The 21839-nt window shown below is 34.7% G+C and overlaps 3 protein-coding genes across 3 annotated transcripts; 1 reads left to right on the forward strand and 2 right to left on the reverse strand.

Moving 5' to 3' along the window:
• Positions 1-476: 476 nt before the first annotated feature.
• Positions 477-15097, reverse strand: LOC127861267 (M-phase inducer phosphatase 1-like). The gene is made up of 4 exons (XM_052399703.1): positions 15032-15097; positions 2102-2237; positions 1234-1875; positions 477-1047 (listed from the first exon to the last, which is right to left on the reverse strand). The coding sequence occupies exons 1-4, from the start codon at positions 15049-15051 to the stop codon at positions 868-870; spliced, it is 978 nt and encodes a 325-aa protein (XP_052255663.1). The 5' UTR covers positions 15052-15097; the 3' UTR covers positions 477-867.
• On the forward strand, positions 15082-15742 carry LOC127860785 (M-phase inducer phosphatase 1-B-like). The gene is made up of 2 exons (XM_052399064.1): positions 15082-15420; positions 15671-15742. The coding sequence occupies exons 1-2, from the start codon at positions 15082-15084 to the stop codon at positions 15740-15742; spliced, it is 411 nt and encodes a 136-aa protein (XP_052255024.1).
• Positions 15743-17722: 1980 nt separating this feature from the next.
• On the reverse strand, positions 17723-19779 carry LOC127860786 (M-phase inducer phosphatase 1-like). Its single transcript, XM_052399065.1, has 4 exons — positions 19775-19779; positions 19454-19589; positions 18576-19217; positions 17723-18389 (listed from the first exon to the last, which is right to left on the reverse strand). Exons 1-4 carry the CDS (start codon positions 19777-19779, stop codon positions 18210-18212), a joined length of 963 nt encoding a protein of 320 aa, XP_052255025.1. The 3' UTR covers positions 17723-18209.
• Positions 19780-21839: the final 2060 nt, after the last annotated feature.

Below are 21839 nucleotides of genomic sequence, written 5' to 3' on the forward strand. Positions count from 1 at the left end.
TGTGCGGCGTCGATATTGGAGCACGGAGCATCCATTTTCAAATCTCCTTTAGAATTATACATCAAAATCAGCATTGCTGTATTTCCGTGATCCATACGCACTCAATATTTTTGTTAAGAAATAAACCAAAATCTGCAATATAAATAAGATAAACGCGTAAACAATACTTCGAATGTTGCTTATAATGATCGTACATTAAATGTGAAAATGCTTTTGCAGCATATCAATGTCTGAGCATAATTTCTCCCATTTTTATATTTGCAATCTGTGATGATAATATTCGTAGCTTAAACCAGCCAACTTGGAAACCGGTATGACCAAGGACACAATATGCTATAGCTATTTTCTTTTCTTGGCATAACAAAATCTTGTATAAGTGTTCTTCTTTCTTTTTTTAGGTGTAAAAGGCAAAATATACACGTTATTATAAAATCATTTATAACTAACTAACACAATCTGCTGTGCGACGGCTGCTCGCATGTGAGAGCACGGGACGACAACTCTGCAACGAGGTTATCAACAACATAGATATTAATATATAAAAAAAAACACATACATAACGCCGTTACATAACAAAAGTGCATAGAACAAGGCCTGTGTTGGTTGTAACTTTGCTCCTTAATATCAAGGCCCCCGTTCTGTTGTTGTTGTTTTTTCGTGCTGTCTACACGGATGATCTGCCTGTCTGACTCCCGGCTTTCTATTCCTGTCGACTATGTCATCTCCGGTGTGACATTTATCACGTGACTATTGGCGTCGACATCGTCTGCATCATGGAAAATGCTTGTTGACTATGCAATTCAATGATGACATCACACATTCCTGAATGATGAACAGCGTTGCAAAGCAAACTTGTTCGCTCTTGGTTCAGGATGGCAGTTTGTCATAGAAACTCAGCTGACGACCCGGACGACTCCGATGTCGTCTGCTGGACTCGTCCTGCTTTTCTCCCGCGGTCCAAGATTTAGACTTGACCCGGAAGTGACGTAGATCTGCAGAGTGATCTTCGTGCAGCATGGGCTTGTAGGAATCCGGAACACACAAATTCTGAAGAGCAAACCAAATAAAGTGGTTAGGGCTATTTGTTTTCAATATGTTATTTTCTTGGCAAATAAACATCGCATTTGCGATTCCTAAATCACAAGAGATATACCAAGAAAATATATATGAACAGCTGCTAGTTCATAAAAGAAGAATATAAAAGGAAAAGAAAAATTGTACGTTGATATTAACCTTGAACTTGTTGAAGAATGCCTTGTATCCGCCATGGAGCAGGTACATCTCGGGGAACAGTAGGGCGGGGTACTGGTCCTTGTGAAGCTCGCGGTCCTGACTGCGCAGGAAACGGTACATGTTAGGTCCCCTCTCAGATGAGAACTCGCAGTGGAATATCAGCACGTGACGTTTGTCTCCACTGACGGGTCTATGAAGAAGAGCACTGACGTCATCTTTAGTGAAGAGATTAACCGCCCCTTTGATGTGACCGCCTTCAAACTCATACGGATAGCGGCAGTCGACAATCGTGACGTCACTGAACAAGTATTTGTAGCGTCCGCTAACAACATCAGCCATTACTTCGGGTGATATCGACCTCAAATCACGATGCTGACCAGGAATTGAGGGTAATGTATAATCACGTGACCCGTCTGCGACTTTGTCAGCTAACTCGAGAGTTTCCACTGCCTGCATAATGTCGTTAGAGAGAGTGTTAAGTGTATATATCGGGGCTGAATCGCTGCAATTTCTTGCTTTCTTGGACGCTTGGATTGGCGAACTGTTCACGTCCGTGTCAGCAGAACGTTTACCCGGAAACAAGCTTTTCCTGACGTCATTGGCAGAGCCCCGTCGAGAAAGACTTTTTCGAGGAAAATCTATCTGAAATTATATAATTCCAATGTAATAAGTTTCATGATATAGGTAGTTGAGCAAAAATAACGAACAAATGGCATTTTTTAAAATATTATTGTTTTAATAAAAGCAACTTGTTATGATGTACACGACAGCAATTAGAAAAATCAGTCCTTCAAGTTCATGCGAGATTAAATGGCGCACAGCGTTTGGGTTCAATAATTTTTAATTTATACAACATATAAATCCTTACCGATTCTGGCGTTTCTTTAATGTCCTTGAACGCCGTGCACTGTGAGTCAGTGCATGCCTTTCTGCCAGGGGTCATCATGTCCTCGAGATCCTCGTGGGAGATCTCGTCACACGTGACGTCATCGAACAATCTCAATCTGAAACAAAGAAATAATTATTATTGTCAGAATAATAATATAAAAAATATTAATATGAATATTCTTTTTATTATTTGAATGGTTATTATTATTTATAATCTTATTTGTATTGTTATATAGTTTTATATATACATCATATATTTAAAATACTTATTTATATACTCGTGCCAATATACATACCTCATTTTGATATTGTATCCGAAATCAAATCAGGCACTTAGCGATATTTATGTATATTCTAACTGTATTATCAAAGCTTGTTGGTACAATATGAATGATGGACACAAGTTCAACGCTAATATATGCGTTGTGTACTTTTGCTAATTAAGGATATTGTCCATGTAAATTATCGAGTAATTGAATTATTGTTGAGACGCTAATATATCACAAGCTGCAATGTCTGTGGATAGAAGATGTTCCTACAATGAGACATTATTTAAGAAATCAGTTTTATAACAGTTCTACTCAATTAACGGTGATAATGATCGGAAGAATAGGGAACGTTTAATTGGCCCTCACACCTGTGCAACGGGCGCGATTTCACTTACAGAGACTGAAACAGAGGAATTGTGACCTACGGGCATTAGAGAAACAATACTGCTTTAACCAAGATATAGCTTTCAATTGATATAAATCTTAACAAAATGAACATGAATCTAGATGTAAATCTGTAAAAAGGTCTCATTGTGAACTCTATGAACATTTTTGGTCGTGTCAATATTTATCTTGTATCAGGACAGATTTAAAGAATAAAAGATAAACATGTCACATTTATCTTAAGTAAGAAGCAAAAGCATATTTTCATATAGATTAAAAATTCACATACATACAAAATTCGGATGTAAATGTATCTTTTAATATCTTGAACTCCTACATAAATACTCTTGCAATTATTGTTTATTTAAAAAAAGATTAGGCTATTGTTAATAATAATTTTCATTATTTTTTTACTTATTTTGTACAGAAAAAAACAGCAGGACGAACTGATCGTATAACATATAGTGCGCACCATTTCAATGGTTCTATAGATGTTTGGTAAACTGATTTGAATATGTTATTGTCATTGAGCCGCGTTCTGAGAAAATGGGCATAATGCATGTGCGTAAAGTGTCGTCCCAGATTAGCCTGTGCAGTCCGCACAGGCTAATCAGGGACGACACTTTCCGCTTTTATGATATTTTTGCTTAAATTTTCTTCTTAGCAAAAATCCCTTTTTGGGCGGAAAGTGTCCATGATTAGCCTGTGCGGACTGCACATGCTAATCTGGGACAACACTAAACGCACATGCATTATGCCCAGTTTTCTCAAAACGCGACTCCATTGATCGTCCCTCTGCTTTAAACAAGTTCTTTGATTAAGATGCACAGATGCTTTCCGCAAATTTGTATGAAGATTATGAAGATCAAAGACCATAGCCGGTTTAGTACATGATTGACCGAAATATATCTTGAACGATCTTATATTTAAGTAATAGTAAGTAATAATTGTCCATGTTCACAGCTCGAGAAAGCTATGTCGCCATTCCGGAATATATATAATTTCGAACGTATTTATCAGTATGCAGTACTTCCGTTATTTGAGCATCATAGTGAATGCAGTGCATAAATTATTGAATAAACAATAGACAAAACAAAAATCAATATGTAAAGTGTAGAATCACGTGTTCGAAATGCGTTATATAATCACCAGAAAATGCGACACAAACGTGAAAATAAGGGAAGGTCTCGTACATTTTTTAAAATCTCCCTTCATGATAATGCTTTTTTAAATAGTTAAACATGTATGTAATTGCAATACTTATATTATATAAGAAAATCAACTAAATACTTTTCATAGTCGTGTTTACCTTTACGAATTCAAAAGTAAAATTACTGGTTTTTGTTGTTTGTGTATTTTTCTACTAGATACAAACCCGGGCTTTAATGATATACAGGTAATCTTAGCGTGTAACCTTTGAAAACGAGCTAGAGCGTTAATACTGGTCTATACTGTACAAATGCTTTAGAATAAATGTTCGTGATTTAAGATTTTACAAAACAAACAACATTTAAGTTAAACATGTGCTTCTGATTATTTGAGTTAAATTAAGAATTGTGTGTCAATATGTGTTGCGGTAAAAATATTGTGCCGTATATTATATATTATTTCGAAAAGAAAACTAGCATTTTCTTGGTTGTACGCGAATTCAAAATGTTGTTACTACGCTAATAGTGATTAAATAGTTTTAGTTGTATATCGGTTCAATCTTTTCGGGTCACGATTGCAAAAAAGGACACATCTCAAACGGTATCTAGTCACTTCAGCATCTGGTTACTTTGGCACCGTAAAAAGTGCCACTTCGACACTCGGGTTTGTCCAGTTAGTCACTTCGGCACTGGTATATTATAACTTATTTAATTGATGTTCAATGAGTTTTCAAAGTATATACACAAATCGCGTAGACAATTAAAGTAAGTTTGATGTATTTTTCTTCAGTTGGCCAAATCAAAGTTTAATAGCAATTCATTAAAAGGCCAATTAATTGATACATAAAAGAGTTTGGTATAATTAGATATTAGCACTTCGAAAAAGTGCGTGTTGTTTGTGTATAAACTAGATTTTATATGTGATGGGATTCTTTTTATTAGCGTACTATTTATTAATGTACTTTTGTTTGCGTTGATTTTTTGTTATTCCATAAAATTGTTTTACAATAGCTTTTTCCTTCTAACTTATGTGTGACTAGATATGATATGAATAAATGATCTTTCTTTTTTGCTATATCGAGTATTTATGACTCACTAGTGTTTGCATTCAAAAAGTAAAGACCCATCATATTGGTCTAGTATTTTATGACAATACAATGTTTAGCGTGTTTTGCTGCATTGTCTGCCTTTAAAAATATTGTTATGGGGCCCCCTTGGGATTAGGGTGTGAATAATAGTTGTATTATCAACAAAATTCGTTAATTACGGTCCACACGTCGCTCTATCAACGGCTGGCGGCATAATGATCTCGCTTAGTACCAAATTAGATGTAGCGGGTATTTTCTATCTATTGATCCTAAAATATAGACTTGTATAAATGTAAATTATGTGTGTCTGCTATAACGATCGACGTAATTTTGCCGACATGTTTTGAATTTTTATTTTCAAGACGATTTCACTTCTTTGTGTGTCTGTTTTTATTATAAAAAATATTGCCTAATGTTAATTATTCGTAAATGAAGCTTCTGCTAGATTTTCAAGATGAAAATAATATTCCTCTATACGTAATTTGTGATATTTTTTATGCATGATATGTATGATTCATCGAAAATGCTTTATTGATTTGAAATAAAAAATGTGAAATGTTTGTCGGTATGTAATATCATTTAATTTGCATATCTAAATTCTTAAAAGTGTGTTTTGCTGCATTGTCTGTCCTTTTGAAATATATCTGTTGGTAAGAATATTGCAATGTTCATGTCCATTGTTATCGATGTTTGCCATGTATGTTTTTTTTTTAACTTTGTTCAAAATAGAAAAGTAAACTGATCAAAATTCGATGAATTATACGTGTTTGGTTATGACCATTTTTATCGATGTTTGCCATTTATGTTGTTTTTTTTTTACTTTTTCAAAATATAACAATTAATCAGATTAAAATTCGGTGAATTATATTTGTTTGGTCATGTACATTTGTCGCAGTCAACAAACGTGCGAAATTACGCTCAATTAGCAGCTGGTTTTAATTTGTGTCTGCAGTTTTGACTTCGGATTAATAATTGATAATTAGGTCTGAATTATAGTGCTGGGACCGACAGAATCCCCTCGAATTAACGATTTCTTCGGTTTAACGAAGTTCGGATTAACCATGAAATTTTACATTAAACAAAGAAGAAATAAAATCGGTACCCCAAAAATACTTCGATTTAACGGTGATTTCGTATTTTATCGGTGTTCGAAATAACGGTGTTGAAGTGTACAAGTTACAAATGTCACACGTGAACATACAAGCAAAAGGGTTGGATAACAAGTTTTAACATTAGTAGAACCTTCCCTTTTGCTGAAGGTGTGATTAGAATGGTTATTTGAATTGTGTAACTAGATGAATGTAAGCATTGCAAGAAACCATTTCATACTTTATGTCTCCAAAATGTATTCTGTTGTTTAGTGATACAATTATCACTGTTGATTTAGGATGATGAATCTATGTATAAAAACAATGACAGAAATGGAGCTAGTGTATGGGGTTTGTTATCATGAATAATTAATTTGTTTAATGTTTTTTAAATTTACAGTGTTGACTATTTTAATTAGCGAAGAATTTTCAACGAATAAATTGTTATTAATTTTGATATTTTTTAACATTTTTTTAGTTAAATACAGCGATTTTTTAAAACTCAAATTAAGATACAGAAAACAATCCATTACGAATACATTAACTATTTAATATCTGTTTCTATTGTTTTCTGGAATATGCTTATTGAGCCACATATAACTCAAATGAAGATACAGAAAACTAACTTTAACGAATACATTTACTAATGAATATCTGTTTCTATTGTTTTCCGAAATATGCTTATTAAGCCACACAAAAACAGATTACCAGATTACGTAAATATTTGTAAAACATTCACATACGCCTTGATAACAGGAAAAAGAATTCGGCTTCAGCGGCTGTCAACCCCGGGAGATAATTTGTAGGTTTATGGTATTTATGAATTTGTGAGTGACACGTGTATAACATATGCCCCAGTCTCTGCGTGATACATCCGCTCATATGCAATGCTAGGGGAAATGATGCTGCTTCCGGTTCTGCTCGATCGACGCTCTACAATAACGTGAAATCTCTAATCCTGAACATAAGAAGAAAATCGGAATCGTGCGCAGTATATTTGTGTACCGCTTGTCCACGCATAGACGCTGACGTACTTCCGCTCAATGACTTATTAAAGCGGACTGGAGAAGACATGGACGCACGCATCATTGATTGTCATCAGGCGTTTGTATTTGGCAATGGGAACACAGCCCGCCATTACTACCATCGAGACGGCATTCATCTCAATGCAAAAGGCTCTAGTGCTCTTGTTACAGCCATAAATCAACAACTACCAATAACAAGGCACGGGTCCGGAAAAGGAAGTGTGAACGAACATCCCGAAATTGCTTCGTTTACTAACAGATCGCGATGGCAACAGGGAAACAAATGCACGGTATGTGGACTGCGAAATCACAGCGCCGAAGACTGCTACCGAAATCGATGGGGCGCCGGCGGCTACTCGTACTACCATGGGCGCCACAGGAAATACCGAGGACAGAGACGAGTCATGGCTCCAACGATGTTTCCAATATAGGAAATTTTAACAGACAATCGCATGATATACAACAAACAAGCAGTATGCTTTCTCCAAACAGGTTCCATACACTTACGTACATATGTATAGAATGTAATAATAATGTCTGCATATGTGATGCGAGCAATTCTCTTTTTAAAACATCCTTTTGTTCAAATTATTTGACACCTAGTAAAAACAATATTGATAAATCTAGTTCAAGTACAAATTGCAATACATGTACCATGTATTTCAAATATTGACAGGCGTATTGCTATTGACAAGTGTGACAATAATACTGCTCCTAATTTAGACTTCAATTTTTCTAATAGAGGGTTAAATGTTGTTTGTCTTAATATACGTCACATAATGCCTAAATTATATGAAATTAAATATGTACTTTCACATTCAAAAATACATATTTAAGGACTATGCGAAACATTTTTAATCAATGAAATACAAGATTCGGATATACAAATTCCAAATTTTAATTGTATTCGTCGTGACCGAGATAATCGTAAGGGTGGTGGCATAGTTGTTTACATAAAAGACAATATACCTTTCAAACATAGATTAGATTTAAAAACGTGCTCATTAGAATCGGTCTGGATTGAAATTATGTTCCCAAACGCTAAATTGTTTCTAATTAACTTTATTTATAGGCCATCGGATTCTACAATTGACTGGGTATCAGCCTATGATATCAGCTTTAAAAATGCTATTAACTGTATGAGTAAAGAACTTTATATTTTAGGTGATTTAAATATGAACTTTCAATCTGAAAAAGAAACATTCAAAAACTCCCGCTGGAATTCGTTTGTAATTTTAAATGGTCTTAAACAGTTAGTAATGGAACCAACAAGAATTACAAAGAAATCGTATACAATTATTGATCATTTATATACAAATAGACCCGATCGTATAAGCAATGTTGTTGTTTCATCGTATAGTGTTAGTGATCATTTTCCTGTATGTTTTACAAGACAAATGCATACAAAAATACCTAAGAACAAGCATATATCAAAAGAATATAGGCAATTCAAACATTTTAAGAAACACACTTTTCAAAACGATTTATTAATGTCAAATTTAGAAATGATTGACATGGTCTAAGATCCCAATACATGTCTCAATTATTTACTTGATACCATAACATCAACATTAAACATCCATGCACCTATTAAAACAAAAAGAATTAAGTCACAAATTTTACCTGGATGGTTTTCAGACGAAATTAAACATGCAATTAAAATGCAAGACTGGTTGAAAAAACATCACAAAATCGACGAGTACAAAAAAACAAAGGAACCATGTAACGTTTTTTATAAGAAAATATAAACAACAATTTTATAATAACTCAGTAAAGGAAAATGTGGCAACAAAACATATATGGAAAACAATTAATTCCCTTGCACATCCAACTCCTTCCCTCACTCTGCCATTAACACTTGACGTAAATAATACAACCATTGACAGCATTCCTGAGATCTTAGACACATTCAACACACGTTTTACTAACATCTCCGATTTGGTCACCAAAACTAAATTTGAACCACAGAATTATACAAAATTCCAAATATATCTCAATGATAAACTAAAAACACATTTATTTGAAATTGCACCAATAACAGTATTTCAGGTCCGTAAAATAATCGACTGTTTAAAAAACAATAAAGCACCTGGCCTTGACAATATCGGTTCTGATATACTCAAACATTGTGGTGATACCATTGTCGGCTCAATAACATCAATCATAAATAAGAGCATTCAAAGTGGATTTTTTCCGGACAGGCTTAAGAATGCATATATATTGCCTGTGCATAAAGAATCAGATAAAAATGACCTAAACAACTATAGACCCATTTCCATACTCCCTACTAATTCTAAGATATTTGAAAGACACATTTCAAATCAAATGAAGTCATTTCTTGAAAAACATCAATTGTTGCATACTTTCCAGTCTGGTTTCGTCAAAATCATTCTTGTCAGTCATCATTGATTTGACTTATAGATTCTTGGCTACAAAACATAGATTCTGGAAAAATTGTAGGGACAGCATACCTTGACCTTAGAAAAGCCTTTGATTTAGTAGATCATGATATTTTACTTAAAAAACTTTCTATGTATCATTTCTCTGAGAGTGTGTTTACCTTGATGCAGTCGTACCTATCTAACAGACAACAATGCGTCAAAGTCGGAACACAACAATCAGCTTTTCAAACTATAAAAGCCGGGGTACCTCAAGGATCTATTCTCGGCCCTCTTCTTTTCCTTATATATATTAATGACATGCCGTTTTTCCTTCAAAAGGGAGCGTTAGATCTTTATGCAGATGACTCTACCTTACATGTAGCTGATGTTGACATTAAAAGCATTCAAAGTACTTTGCAAAATGGTTTAGATATAATATCAAATTGGTGCTCTTTTAACAATATGTTAATACATCCAAACAAAACTAAATGCATGATATTATCCAGTGCTAATAAGTCTGCAAACACCTCATTACTTAAAATTAACAACATTGTTATTGATCAAGTTGAACATCATAATTTACTTGGTATAACTGTTGACAAACATCTCACTTGGAAACTGCATATAAATAACGTCTGTCGAAAGCTCAACTCAAAGCTAGCCTTATTAAAACGCATTAAACCTTATCTAAATTATGAAACAATGAAGTTGTTTTATAATTCATACATCTTACCACATATGGACTATTGTTGTACAATATGGTGCTCAGCCACAAGATCAAATTTAAAGAAGGTAATTTTGATACAGAAACGTGCTGCAAAAATAATAATGAATAAGCCGTTTTCCACTCCTTCAATTCAGATTTTCAATAAACTGGGCTGGTTGTCATTTGAAAATAGGTGTAAATTTCTTGTTGGGACTATAGTGTACAAAGTTTTAGATGGCCCAATGCCTCCTTATTTTGATGACGTTATTTTTGTATCAAATAACAAAACATACTTTCTTAGGTCCACCATCCACAACGATTTATCATATGTTGCATTTAAAACGAATTACGGAAAGCGTACTTTTTCCTTTTGTGCGAGAAATATATGGCACCTTATTCCAAATAATATAAGACAAGCACCTACAATTATTTCCTTTAAACGGCACCTTAAAAATCATTTGCTACAAACGCAAAACCTTTTTTGATATTGTGGGTTGTATGGATTAAAATACCGACTTTGGGTATTTTATTCTTCTTCTTTTTGCTTTGTGATTGTCTGTTGTTATGAAAGAATGAAATAACCATTATTATTATTATTATTATTATTATTGTTATTGTTATTATTATTATTATTATTATTATTATAATTTTTTTTTTTTTTTTTTTTTTTAATTATTATTATTGTAATTATATTACTATTATTTTATATTATTAATATTATTTGTATTAGTATTATTATTTTCATTATATGATGCTTTTGTAATTATTTTAAGGCTGATTGCAGTATGCTAGACATTGTTGAGTTATATTTACATATACTGTGTTTTTGAAGACCACATTGTAAAAAAGATATGATATTTCTTAATGTGTTATCTTCGTGAAATAAAGTTATTATTATTATTATTATTTGGCGGAATTGTCAAATACATGTAATGCTTTGAATTATTATGCCTCATATCAGACAAGAAAGCGAGTTTGCAATTGGCAAATTTGTAAAAGCCAATCGTATTCGTTTTTATGTTGTCCACTTTAAGAAGGTGTATAAATATGTATGTACCGTTGAACTATCTGTTAAAAATAATTCACGAGCTAACGTTTTATGTTATATCAAGCCTTTAAAACATTTTTCATAATGTGATAATTTGAATATAGTACTTGCAACTTGAAAATTAATTTCTAAGTATTTATCCCAATGGACATGTGTGTAGCGTGTTCCCGTGGCATCCACCGCCGGCAACATGGAATTGCCTGCGTTGCATGTAGCCGTCTTACGCAGGTCATGGCTTTGCCGTTTCTGCCAACAGAGCACATCCCTTCCATGTTTTTTTTCTCCACTTTTTCATAACAGAAAAAAAATCAGATTAAAATTCGGTGCATTATATTTGTCATATTTGGTTGATCATTTACATTTTTATCGATGTTTGCCAACATATTTGTTTTTACGTTTTTCAAAGTAGAAAAATACAAATGATTAAAATTCGATGTGTTTGACTTATTTTTATGTTCCAATATCAAGAATATATATTAATCACTTAGGTTGAAAATTGAAGTTTGCAAGAGGTTTGCAAACGTTTATATTTAGATTTAACTATTTCATTTCCATTTCCCATTTCCCATTAGTTTTCCATTTTTAGATTGAATAAAGCTTTAGAGGGTATTGAGATGACATAACAATACATGTTGAAATATATTAATTTACCGATAAATAAATTTTATCTGTAACAAACTAACGTACTTAAAAGAAACTAAGTGCCGAAGCGTCTAACTTTAAGTGCCGAAACATCCAACTTCAAGTGCCGAAATAACTACCGAAGTGCCGAAGGGACTAAAGTCCGAAGTGACCAGGTACCGAAGTGACTAGCATTCATCTCAAACATGTTTATCGGTGGTCTTTTCGTATGTTCCGATACAAAATAAACATTGACACGAACAGAATCATAGAAAAATTCCTTATCAAAGATTTTGTCAGATCAATATCTATACATGCATGTTCGTTTTACATGTTCATAACCAAACAGTTACCAAACGATTACGGGATTAACAAGAGCACCGCCTTGCGGGTGCAGACCGCTCATCTCTTTTCTTTTTAAAGGTGAAGGGACTCTCAATTTCAATCACGAAGGAGGGAGGGGTGGAGTGAAGAGTATAGTGTGGGGGTGTGGACATTTATTACATTATCTTCCAAAAATGCGGAAAAAAAAATGCAAAAAAAAATTATTATTTTTTTTTGGGGGGGGGGTGGGGGGGGGGTGGGTGGGGGAGAGGGGATTCTTGGGTGCGATGGTTGGACGGTATTTCAAAAATAAAATAATAAAAATAAATATTTCTGTTTTTAACCGTTTAAAAAAAATGGGGGGGGGGTGGGGTGGGGGGTATAGTGTGAGGGTGTGGTGGTCATTTGTGAGATGATCTTAAAAAAAATAAAAAAAATTGGGGGGATTCGGGGGGAGGGGGGGAGGGCACGGGGGATGGTTTGGGTGGAGTCTATTGTGGTTTGTCAGGTAAGAGTAGTTTTGTCAAAGTATCAATCAAATCTAATCATAAATAAAGAAGTTATGGCAATTTTAGCAAAATTTAGTAATTTGACCTTGAGAGTCAAGGTCATTCAAAGGTCAAGGTAAAATTCAACTTGCCAGGTACAGTAATCTCATGATAGCATGAAAGTATTTGAAGTTTAAAAGCAATAGTCTTGATACTTTAGAAGTAAAGTGGATCGAAACACAAAATTTAACCATATATTCAAAGTTACTAAGTCAAAGAAGGGCCATAATTCCGTAGAAACGACAACCATGCAACTTGTTCTTTTACTGTACCCTTATGATAGTTTGCGAGTGTTCCAAGTATGAAAGCAATATCTTTGATACTTTAGGGGTAAAGTGGACCAAAACACAAAACTTAACACAATTTTCAATTTTCTAAGTATAAAGGGCCCATAATTCCGTCCAAATGCCAGTCAGAGTTACATAACTTTGCCTGCGTAGTCCCCTTATGATAGTTAATAAGTGTTGCAAGTATGAAAGCAATAGCTTTGATACTGTAGGAATAAAGTGGACCTAAATACAAAACTTTACCAAATTTTCAATTTTTTAAGTATAAAAAGGGCACATAATTCTGTCAAAATGCCAGCCAGAGTTACATAACTTTGCCTGCACCGTCCCCTTATGATAGTTAGTAAGTGTTGCAAGTATGAAAGCAATAGCTTTGATACTTAAGGAATAAAATGGACCTAAACACAAAACTTAACCAACATTTTCAATTTCTAAGTATTAAAAGGGCACATAATTCTGTCAAAATGCACGCCAGAGTTATCTTACTTTGCCTGCCCAGTCCCCTCATGATAGTAAGTAAGTGTACAAAGTTTGAATGCAATAGCATTGATACTTTCTGAGAAAAGTGGACCTAAACGCAAAACTTAACCGGACGCCGACGCCAACGCCGACGCCGACACCAAGGTGATGACAGTAGCTCATATTTTTTTTCTCAAAAAAACAGATAAGCTAAAATGTATAATAACCTCCCTGGTTTGGTCGTATTTGTAATTACCATTATTTGCATACGTCAAAGGTTAATTCCGCCACGCCAGGTCAATAAATACGCACAACATCTATGAGTTAGCGGTCGATAGTCGCTAATTTGGTATAAATAATGATAATAATAATAATAATAATAATAATAATAATAATAATAATAATAATAATAATAATAATAATAATAATTATTATTATTATTATTATTATTATAATAATAATAATAATAATAATAATAATAATGTTCAATAAATACGCAAAATATCTATGAGTTAGCGGTCGATAGTCGCATAATTTGGTATACATAGCAATAATAATAATGTTCAAGGTCAAATATCTCTAAAAGCAACAGATGTATGGCGTCTTCTGATTGGCTAACACTCAAGGGTCGGTAAAAACTGTACTTCGACGTGCAATTTTGTTCGTTGAAGTACAAATAAATGTTCTTCGACGTACATATTGTACGTCGAAGTACATTTTTCTGTTTACTTAGTAGGTCTTGTTGACTTTCGACCCAAAAGGTACGCCATACCGCGAACACCAAACTCTGTAAGTACTATGAATAATTACACATGAGACGCGCTCAGGTAAAATGCCGGGTTTAATGCATGCGCGTGCAGTGTTGTCCCAGCTTAGCCTGTGCAGTCCGCTTGTATTGTATTGTATTCGTCTTAAAATGAAGTATCTTCTTTGCAAAAATCGAGTTTAATGCGTAAGTGCCGTCCCTGATTGCACAGGCTAATTTGGGACGACACTTTACGCACATGCATATAAGCCTATAGTCCCAGAGCGAGGATTATAAAGTTCTGCGTGATTGATAATGAATTCGATCAACCTTTTACTGAAAAAATTAAGACCGACGCAATATTCAGTATTAACATTTCATAAATCGTTCGATTTGCCAGTTATTCGAATCGTCAATTTCTTTAAAAAAAAATGTTATTGTTAGTAAAGAGCAAACGTAGAATCTACAGTTGCATAAATATCCACCGTATGTAATCAATATGTATGCACATGTAAAAAACTTTAAAAAAAATTCAGATCGATTTCACATCCAACCATTCGTTAAGAGGGATATCAGCTAAGCAAGTTAGGAAGAGCTTATTTCCGGGGAAACGTGCTGCAGATATCGACACGAACGATTCTTTTATACGTGCTTACAAGAAACCCAAGGAATCAAAATTCAATGTTAATCCAAACCAATCAGAAAATGGAATTGAAGGGGTTCTGGCAGCAGTTGAAACTCTCGAATTAGGTGACACAATCGCAAACGGATCACGTAATTACGTATTACCCACAATTCCTGGTCAGCATCTGGATCTGAGGTCGATATCAGCGGAAGTGATGGCCGATGTTGTTTGTGGACGCTACAATGACGTGTTAAGTGACGTCACGATTGTGGATTGTCGCTACCCGTATGAGTTTCAAGGCGGTCACATCAAAAGTGCGGTCAATCTCTTCACTAAAGATGACGTCAGTGCTCTTCTTCATAGACCCGTCAGTGGAGACAAACGTCACGTGCTCATCTTCCATTGCGAATTCTCATCTGAGAGAGGACCCAAGATGTACCGTTTCCTGCGCAGTCAGGACCGCGAGCTTTACAAGGATCAGTACCCCGCCCTACTGTTTCCCGAGGTGTACCTGCTCCATGGCGGATACAAGGCTTTCTACAACAAGTTCAAGGTAATCAGCATGGTAGCTGTGTCTTTAACATGTAAATTTCGTATCGCATATACATGTAAATGTCCTAATACGGATTGTTAAGGCGGATCCATTTTTGAATAAGTTTCAATGTTTGCATCACTTCACTTGTTTCCCGAGGTTATTAAACAAAACAAGGAATGTGTGTCGGTAACTACATATAGTTATTATGTATCAATCCGAGATTAAAAGCGTATAAAATTATGTTAACAGCATATTAAATTTATTTCAGAATTTGTGTGACCCGGATTCCTACAAGCCAATGCTGCACGAAGATCATTATATCTACGTCACTTCCGGGTAAAGTCAAAGTCTTGGACTGCGGGAGAAAAGCAAAACGTGTCTAGCAGACAACATCGGAGTCGTCTGGGTCGGCAGCTGAGTTTCTGTGACAATGTAACATCGTGAGAGGAAAGAACCTGTTGTTTTTAACAGCGTACATTTCTTCTCGAGAGACTGACGTTAGATACCCATAGAACGAAGCTGTGTGAATGACGTCACAACGTCTACACATGCGATGACGTCAGTACAGGCGCACTCCGAACGTGGAACAACGAAAACAACAAGGACCAAAGCATGGACAAAACCAAAGCTGTTGCAGTTTTATTATTAATGGAACCAGTGTTTTTATTTATGGAATTGATGGGTGATTTACTCGAGTTATTTCTATTAGAATAAAGGCTCTATTGACCCGCATTGTGAAATTATTAATCAAATAATAATATGTCTTTAAAAAGTATAATGTTGGAGCTATATATGATACATATACTTTATTGACGTCAATAAATAGTAGTAGTTTAAACAACTATGTGTTTGTAGTTATTTCACAAAATGGATTCCGTACATAGTCAGCCACAAAAGGCTATACAAAGTCATACATTAAATACTGCTGTAATAAATAAATAAAAGCAGTATGTGTTTCACCATTTTGAAGATCAAAATCACTCTTTTGGGTCAAAACAATAGTTCAGGGCCATAAGTCAGCTACAATGATAGCACTGTTTTTTTTTCAATTACCTTTATTTAACAGCAGCATTTTGAGCATAAGTTTTTAATCTCTGTTTGCAGAAAAGAAATACTGGCCAGTTAAAAAAAACTTTATCATCGCAAATCGTTTTCGATTTTGAGGTACAGTTTTCTTGTTGTTTTGGTAGACATCTGTCAGGATGCAAATGCTAATCTATTGAACACAGATAAATGCGTATGCGAATAGAATGTGCGGCGTCGAGATTGGAGCACGGAACATCTATTTTCAAATCTTCTTCAGAATTATACATCAAAATCAGCAATATTGCTGTATTTCCGTGATCCATACGCACTGAATATTTTTCTTAAGAAATAAACAAAAATCTGCAATATAGATAAGATAAACGCGTTAACAATACTTCGAATGTTGCTTATAATGATCGTACATTAAATGTGAAAATGCTTTTGCAGCATATCCATGTCTGAGCATACTTTCTCCCATTTTTAGTTGTGAGCATTAGCTCACAACTAATGTAGAGAGGCAGTTTTGCTAGTCAGTCTGCTTTAGCTACGCTAGAAACGATAACAGCAAGTCAGTCTGTTGTTTACTACGCTAGGAACGATAACCACTGCCTGTTTATACTTCACCACTGGTACACTGCAGCGGACAGCCTGTATGTAAACAATAGGTTTAAGAGCTTGTGCGACGATATAGGCCAGTCTAGTGTTTATAACAGCTTGTGCGACAACATTGGCCAGTTTATCATTGAAATCTGTACATATTGGCTGCTTTCATGGAAAACGGGGCTTAATGCTGCATTAAAAGTATGCCATGTGGGCAAAATTGTTGCTCCATAATTTAAAGAAAATAGATAAAGAATAAGATACATATTACACAACATGTACATGATTATAGCCTTTTTATTATTTAGCAAGGCAACCAACATTTTAAAGATGGTTGCCAGTGCAGCAACCAATTGTGAAAAAAGAGACATGTCTAAGTTATCTCTATAACATAAATATGAGGATAAACAGTGCACACACATGTCGACCTGTGCTTTAAGACACACTCTTTATAAATTTGAATGGGCTGTGTTCATTTCAAACTTGCAATATAAAAAGCTATTACATAATTTTGAAAACTGCGTCTAAGATTATGCAATATCGAACAACTTCAGTGTCTTCAGCGCTTTGACTATATTTGCAATCTGTGATGAAAATATTCGTAGCTTAAACCAGCCAACTTGGAAACCAATATGACCAAGGACACAATATGCTATAGCTATTTTATTTTCTTGGCAAAACTTTAAGAACCCAACAAAATCTTATTTAATTGTTCTTCTTTCTTTTTTAATGTGTCAAAGGCAACATATACACGTTATTACAAAAACATTTAAAACTAACTAACTCAATCTGTTGTGCGACGACTGCTCACATGTGAGAGCACGGGACGACAAATCTGCAACGAGGTTATCAACAACATAGGTATTAGTATATAGAAATACATACATAACAGAACAAACGTGCATAGAACAAGGCCTGTGTCGGTTGTAACTTTGCTCCTTAGTATCATGGTCCTCGTTCTGTTGTGTTTTTTTCCATGCTGTCTACACGGATGATCTGCCTGCCTGACTCACGGCTTTCCTGTCGACTATGTTATCTCCGGTGTGACATTTATCACGTGACTATTGGCGTCGACATCGTCTGCATCATGGGAAATGCATGTGGACGATGCCATTTAATGATGACGTCACATTTTTTTAAATGAAGAACAGCGATGCAGAGCAACGTTGTTCGCTCTTGGTTCAGGACGGCAGTTTTTCATAGAAACTCAGCTGCCGACCCAGACGACTCCGATGTCGTCTGCTGGACTCGTGCTGCTTTTCTCCCGCGGTCCAAGATTTAGACTTGACCCGGAAGTGACGTAGATCTGCAGAGTGATCTTCGTGCATCATGGGCTTGTAGGAATCCGGAACACACAAATTCTGAAGAGCAAACCAAATGAAGTGGTTAGGGCTATTTGTTTTCAATATGTTATTTCCTGGGCAAATAAACATTGCATTTGCGATTCCTAAATCACAAGAGATATACCAGAAATATATATATGAACAGCTGCTAGTTCATAAAAGAAGAAAATAAAAGAAGACAAAATATTGTACGTTGATATTTACCTTGAACTTGTTGAAGAATGCCTTGTATCCGCCATGGAGCAGGTACACCTCGGGAAACAGTAGGGCGGGGTACTGGTCCTTGTGAAGCTCGCGGTCCTGACTGCGCAGGAAACGGTACATCTTAGGTCCCCTCTCAGATGAGAACTCGCAGTGGAATATGAGCACGTGACGTTTGTCTCCACTGACAGGTCTATGAAGAAGAGCATTGACGTCATCTTTAGTGAAGAGATTAACCGCCCCTTTGATGTGACCGCCTTCAAACTCATACGGATAGCGGCAGTCGACAATCGTGACGTCACTGAACAAGTATTTGTAGCGTCCGCTAACAACATCAGCCATTACTTCGGGTGATATCGACCTCAAATCACGATGCTGACCAGGAATTGAGGGTAATGTATAATCACGTGACCCGTCTGCGACTTTGTCAGCTAACTCGAGAGTTTCCACTGCCTGCATAATGTCGTTAGAGAGAGTGTTAAGTGTATATATCGGGGCTGAATCGCTGCAATCTCTTGCTTTCTTGGACGCTTGGATTGGCGAACTGTTCACGTCCGTTTCAGCAGAACGTTTGCCCGGAAACAAGCTCTTCCTGGCGTCATTGGCAGAGCCCCTTCGAGAAAGACTTTTGCGAAGAAATTCCATCTGAAATCATATAAGCCCAATGTAAAAATAGTTTTATGATATAGGTAGTTGAGCAAAAATAAGGAACAAATGGCAATTAATTTAAGTTTTATAATATAATTATTTTAATAAACGCAACTTGTTATGTTTACACGACAGCAATTAGAAAAATCAGGCCTTTGCGTTCATGCGAGATTAAATGTCGCACAGCGTTTGGGTTTAATAATTTTTAGTTTATACGACATAATAATCCTTACCGAATCTAGCGTTTCTTTGATGTCCTTCAACGCCGTGCACTGTGAGTCAGTGCATGCCTTTCTGCCAGGGGTCATCATGTCCTCGAGATCCTCGTGTGAGATCTCGTCACACGTGACGTCATCGAACAATCTCAATCTGAAACAAAGAAATAATATATAAAAATATTAATATGAATATTCTTTTTAATATTTGTATGGTTATTATTATTCATAATCTTATTATTATCGTTATATTATTTTATATATAAATATTAATCATATATATCATATTTTTAAATATATTTTAAATACTTCTTTATATACTCGTTCCAATATACATACCTCATTTTGATATTGTATCCGAAATCAAATCAAGCACTTAACGATATTTATGTATATTCTAACTGTATTATCAAAGCTTGTTGGTACAATGCGAATGATGGACACAAGTTCAACGCTACTATATACGTTGTGTACTTTTGCTAATTAAGGATATTGTCCATGTAAATTATCGAGTAATTGAATTGTTGTTGAGACGCTAATATATCACAAGCTGCAATGTCTGTGGATAGGAGATGTTCCTACAATGAGACATTATTTAAGAAATCAGTTTTATAACAGTTCTACTCAATTAACGGTGATAATGATCGGAAGAATAGGGAACGTTTATTTGGCCCTCACACCTGTGCAAGGGGGGGGGGGGGGGGAGTTGGGCGCGATTTCACTTACAGAGACTGAAACAGAGGAATTGTCACCCACGGGCATTAGAGAAACAATACTGCTTTAACCAAGATATAGCTTTCCATTAATATAAATCTTAACAAAATGAACATGCATCTAGATGTAAATCTGTAGAAATGTCGTGTTTATTATTTATCCTGTATCAGGACAGATTTAAAGAATAAATGATAAACATGCCACCTTTATCTTAAATCAGAAGTAAAAGCATATTTTCATATAAATTAAAAATTCACATACGTACTCAATTCGGATGTAAATGTACCTTTATCTTGTAATATCTTGAAATTTAGCTTTACAAATACTCTTGAAATTATTGTTAATTTTAAAAATAGATTAGGCTATCGTTAATTTTCATAATTTTTTTTACTTATTTTGTACAGCAAAAACAACAGCACGAACTGATCGTATAACACTTAGTGCGCTTCAATGGTTCTATAGATGTTTGGTAAACTGATTTGGACTTAAAAACAAACAATATGTTTTGTATATATACTTGGGTGAAAATAAACGTTTTGTTCTGTTTTGTTCTGTTCTGTTCTGTTATTGTCATTGATTGTCTCTCGACTTTAAAGAAGTTCTTTGATTAAGATGCACAGATGCTTTCCGTAAATTTGTTTGAAAATTATGAAGATCAAAGACCATAGCCGGTTTAGTACATGATTGACCAAAATACATCAAGTAATATTAAGTATATGTAATAATTGTCCATGTTCACAGCTCGAGAAAGCTATGTCGCCATTCCGGAATATATATAATTTCGAATGTATTGAATAAATCAGTTTTCAGTACTTCCGTGATATGAGTATCATAGTGAATACAGTGCATAAATTATTGAATAAACAAAAGACACAACAAAAAGCAATATGTAAAGTCTAGAAACACGTGTTCGAAATGCGTAATATCATCACCAGAAAATGCGACACTTAAAATGTGAAAATAATGGAAGGTCTCGTTTTTTTTTTTTTAATCTCCCGTCATGATAATGCTTTTTTAAATGGTTAAACATGTATGCAGTTGTAATACTTATATTATATAAGAAAATCAACTAAATACTTTTCAAAGTCGTGTTTACCTTTACGAATTCAAAAGTAAAATTACTGGTTTTCGTTGTTTGTTTATTTTTCTACTAGATACAAATCCGGGCTTTAATGATATACCGGTAATCTTAGCATGTAACCTTTGAAAACGAGCTAGAGCGTTAATACTGGTCTATACTGTACAAATGCTTTAGAATAAATGTTCGTGATTTAAGATTTTACAAAACAAACAACATTTAAGTTAAACATGTGCTTCTGATTATTTGAGTTAAATTAAGAATTGTGTGGCAATATGTGTTGCGGTAAAAATATTGTGCCGTATATTGTATATTATTTCGAAAAGAAAACTAGCATTTTCTTGGTTGTACGCGAATTCAAAATGTTGTTACTACGATAATAGTGATTAAATAGTTTTAGTTGTATATCGGTTCAATCTTTTCGGGTCACGATTGCAAAAAAGGACACATCTCAAACATGTTTATCGGTGGTCTTTCGTATGTTCCGATACAAGATAAACATTGACACGAACAGAATCAAGGAAACATTCCTTATCAAAGATTTTGTCAGATCAATATCTATACATGCATGTTCGTTTTGTTTTGATTCATATCGCACATCGTACACGTTTT

Source organism: Dreissena polymorpha, chromosome 15 (genome assembly GCF_020536995.1).
Source record: "Dreissena polymorpha isolate Duluth1 chromosome 15, UMN_Dpol_1.0, whole genome shotgun sequence".
NCBI lineage: Eukaryota > Metazoa > Mollusca > Bivalvia > Myida > Dreissenidae > Dreissena > Dreissena polymorpha.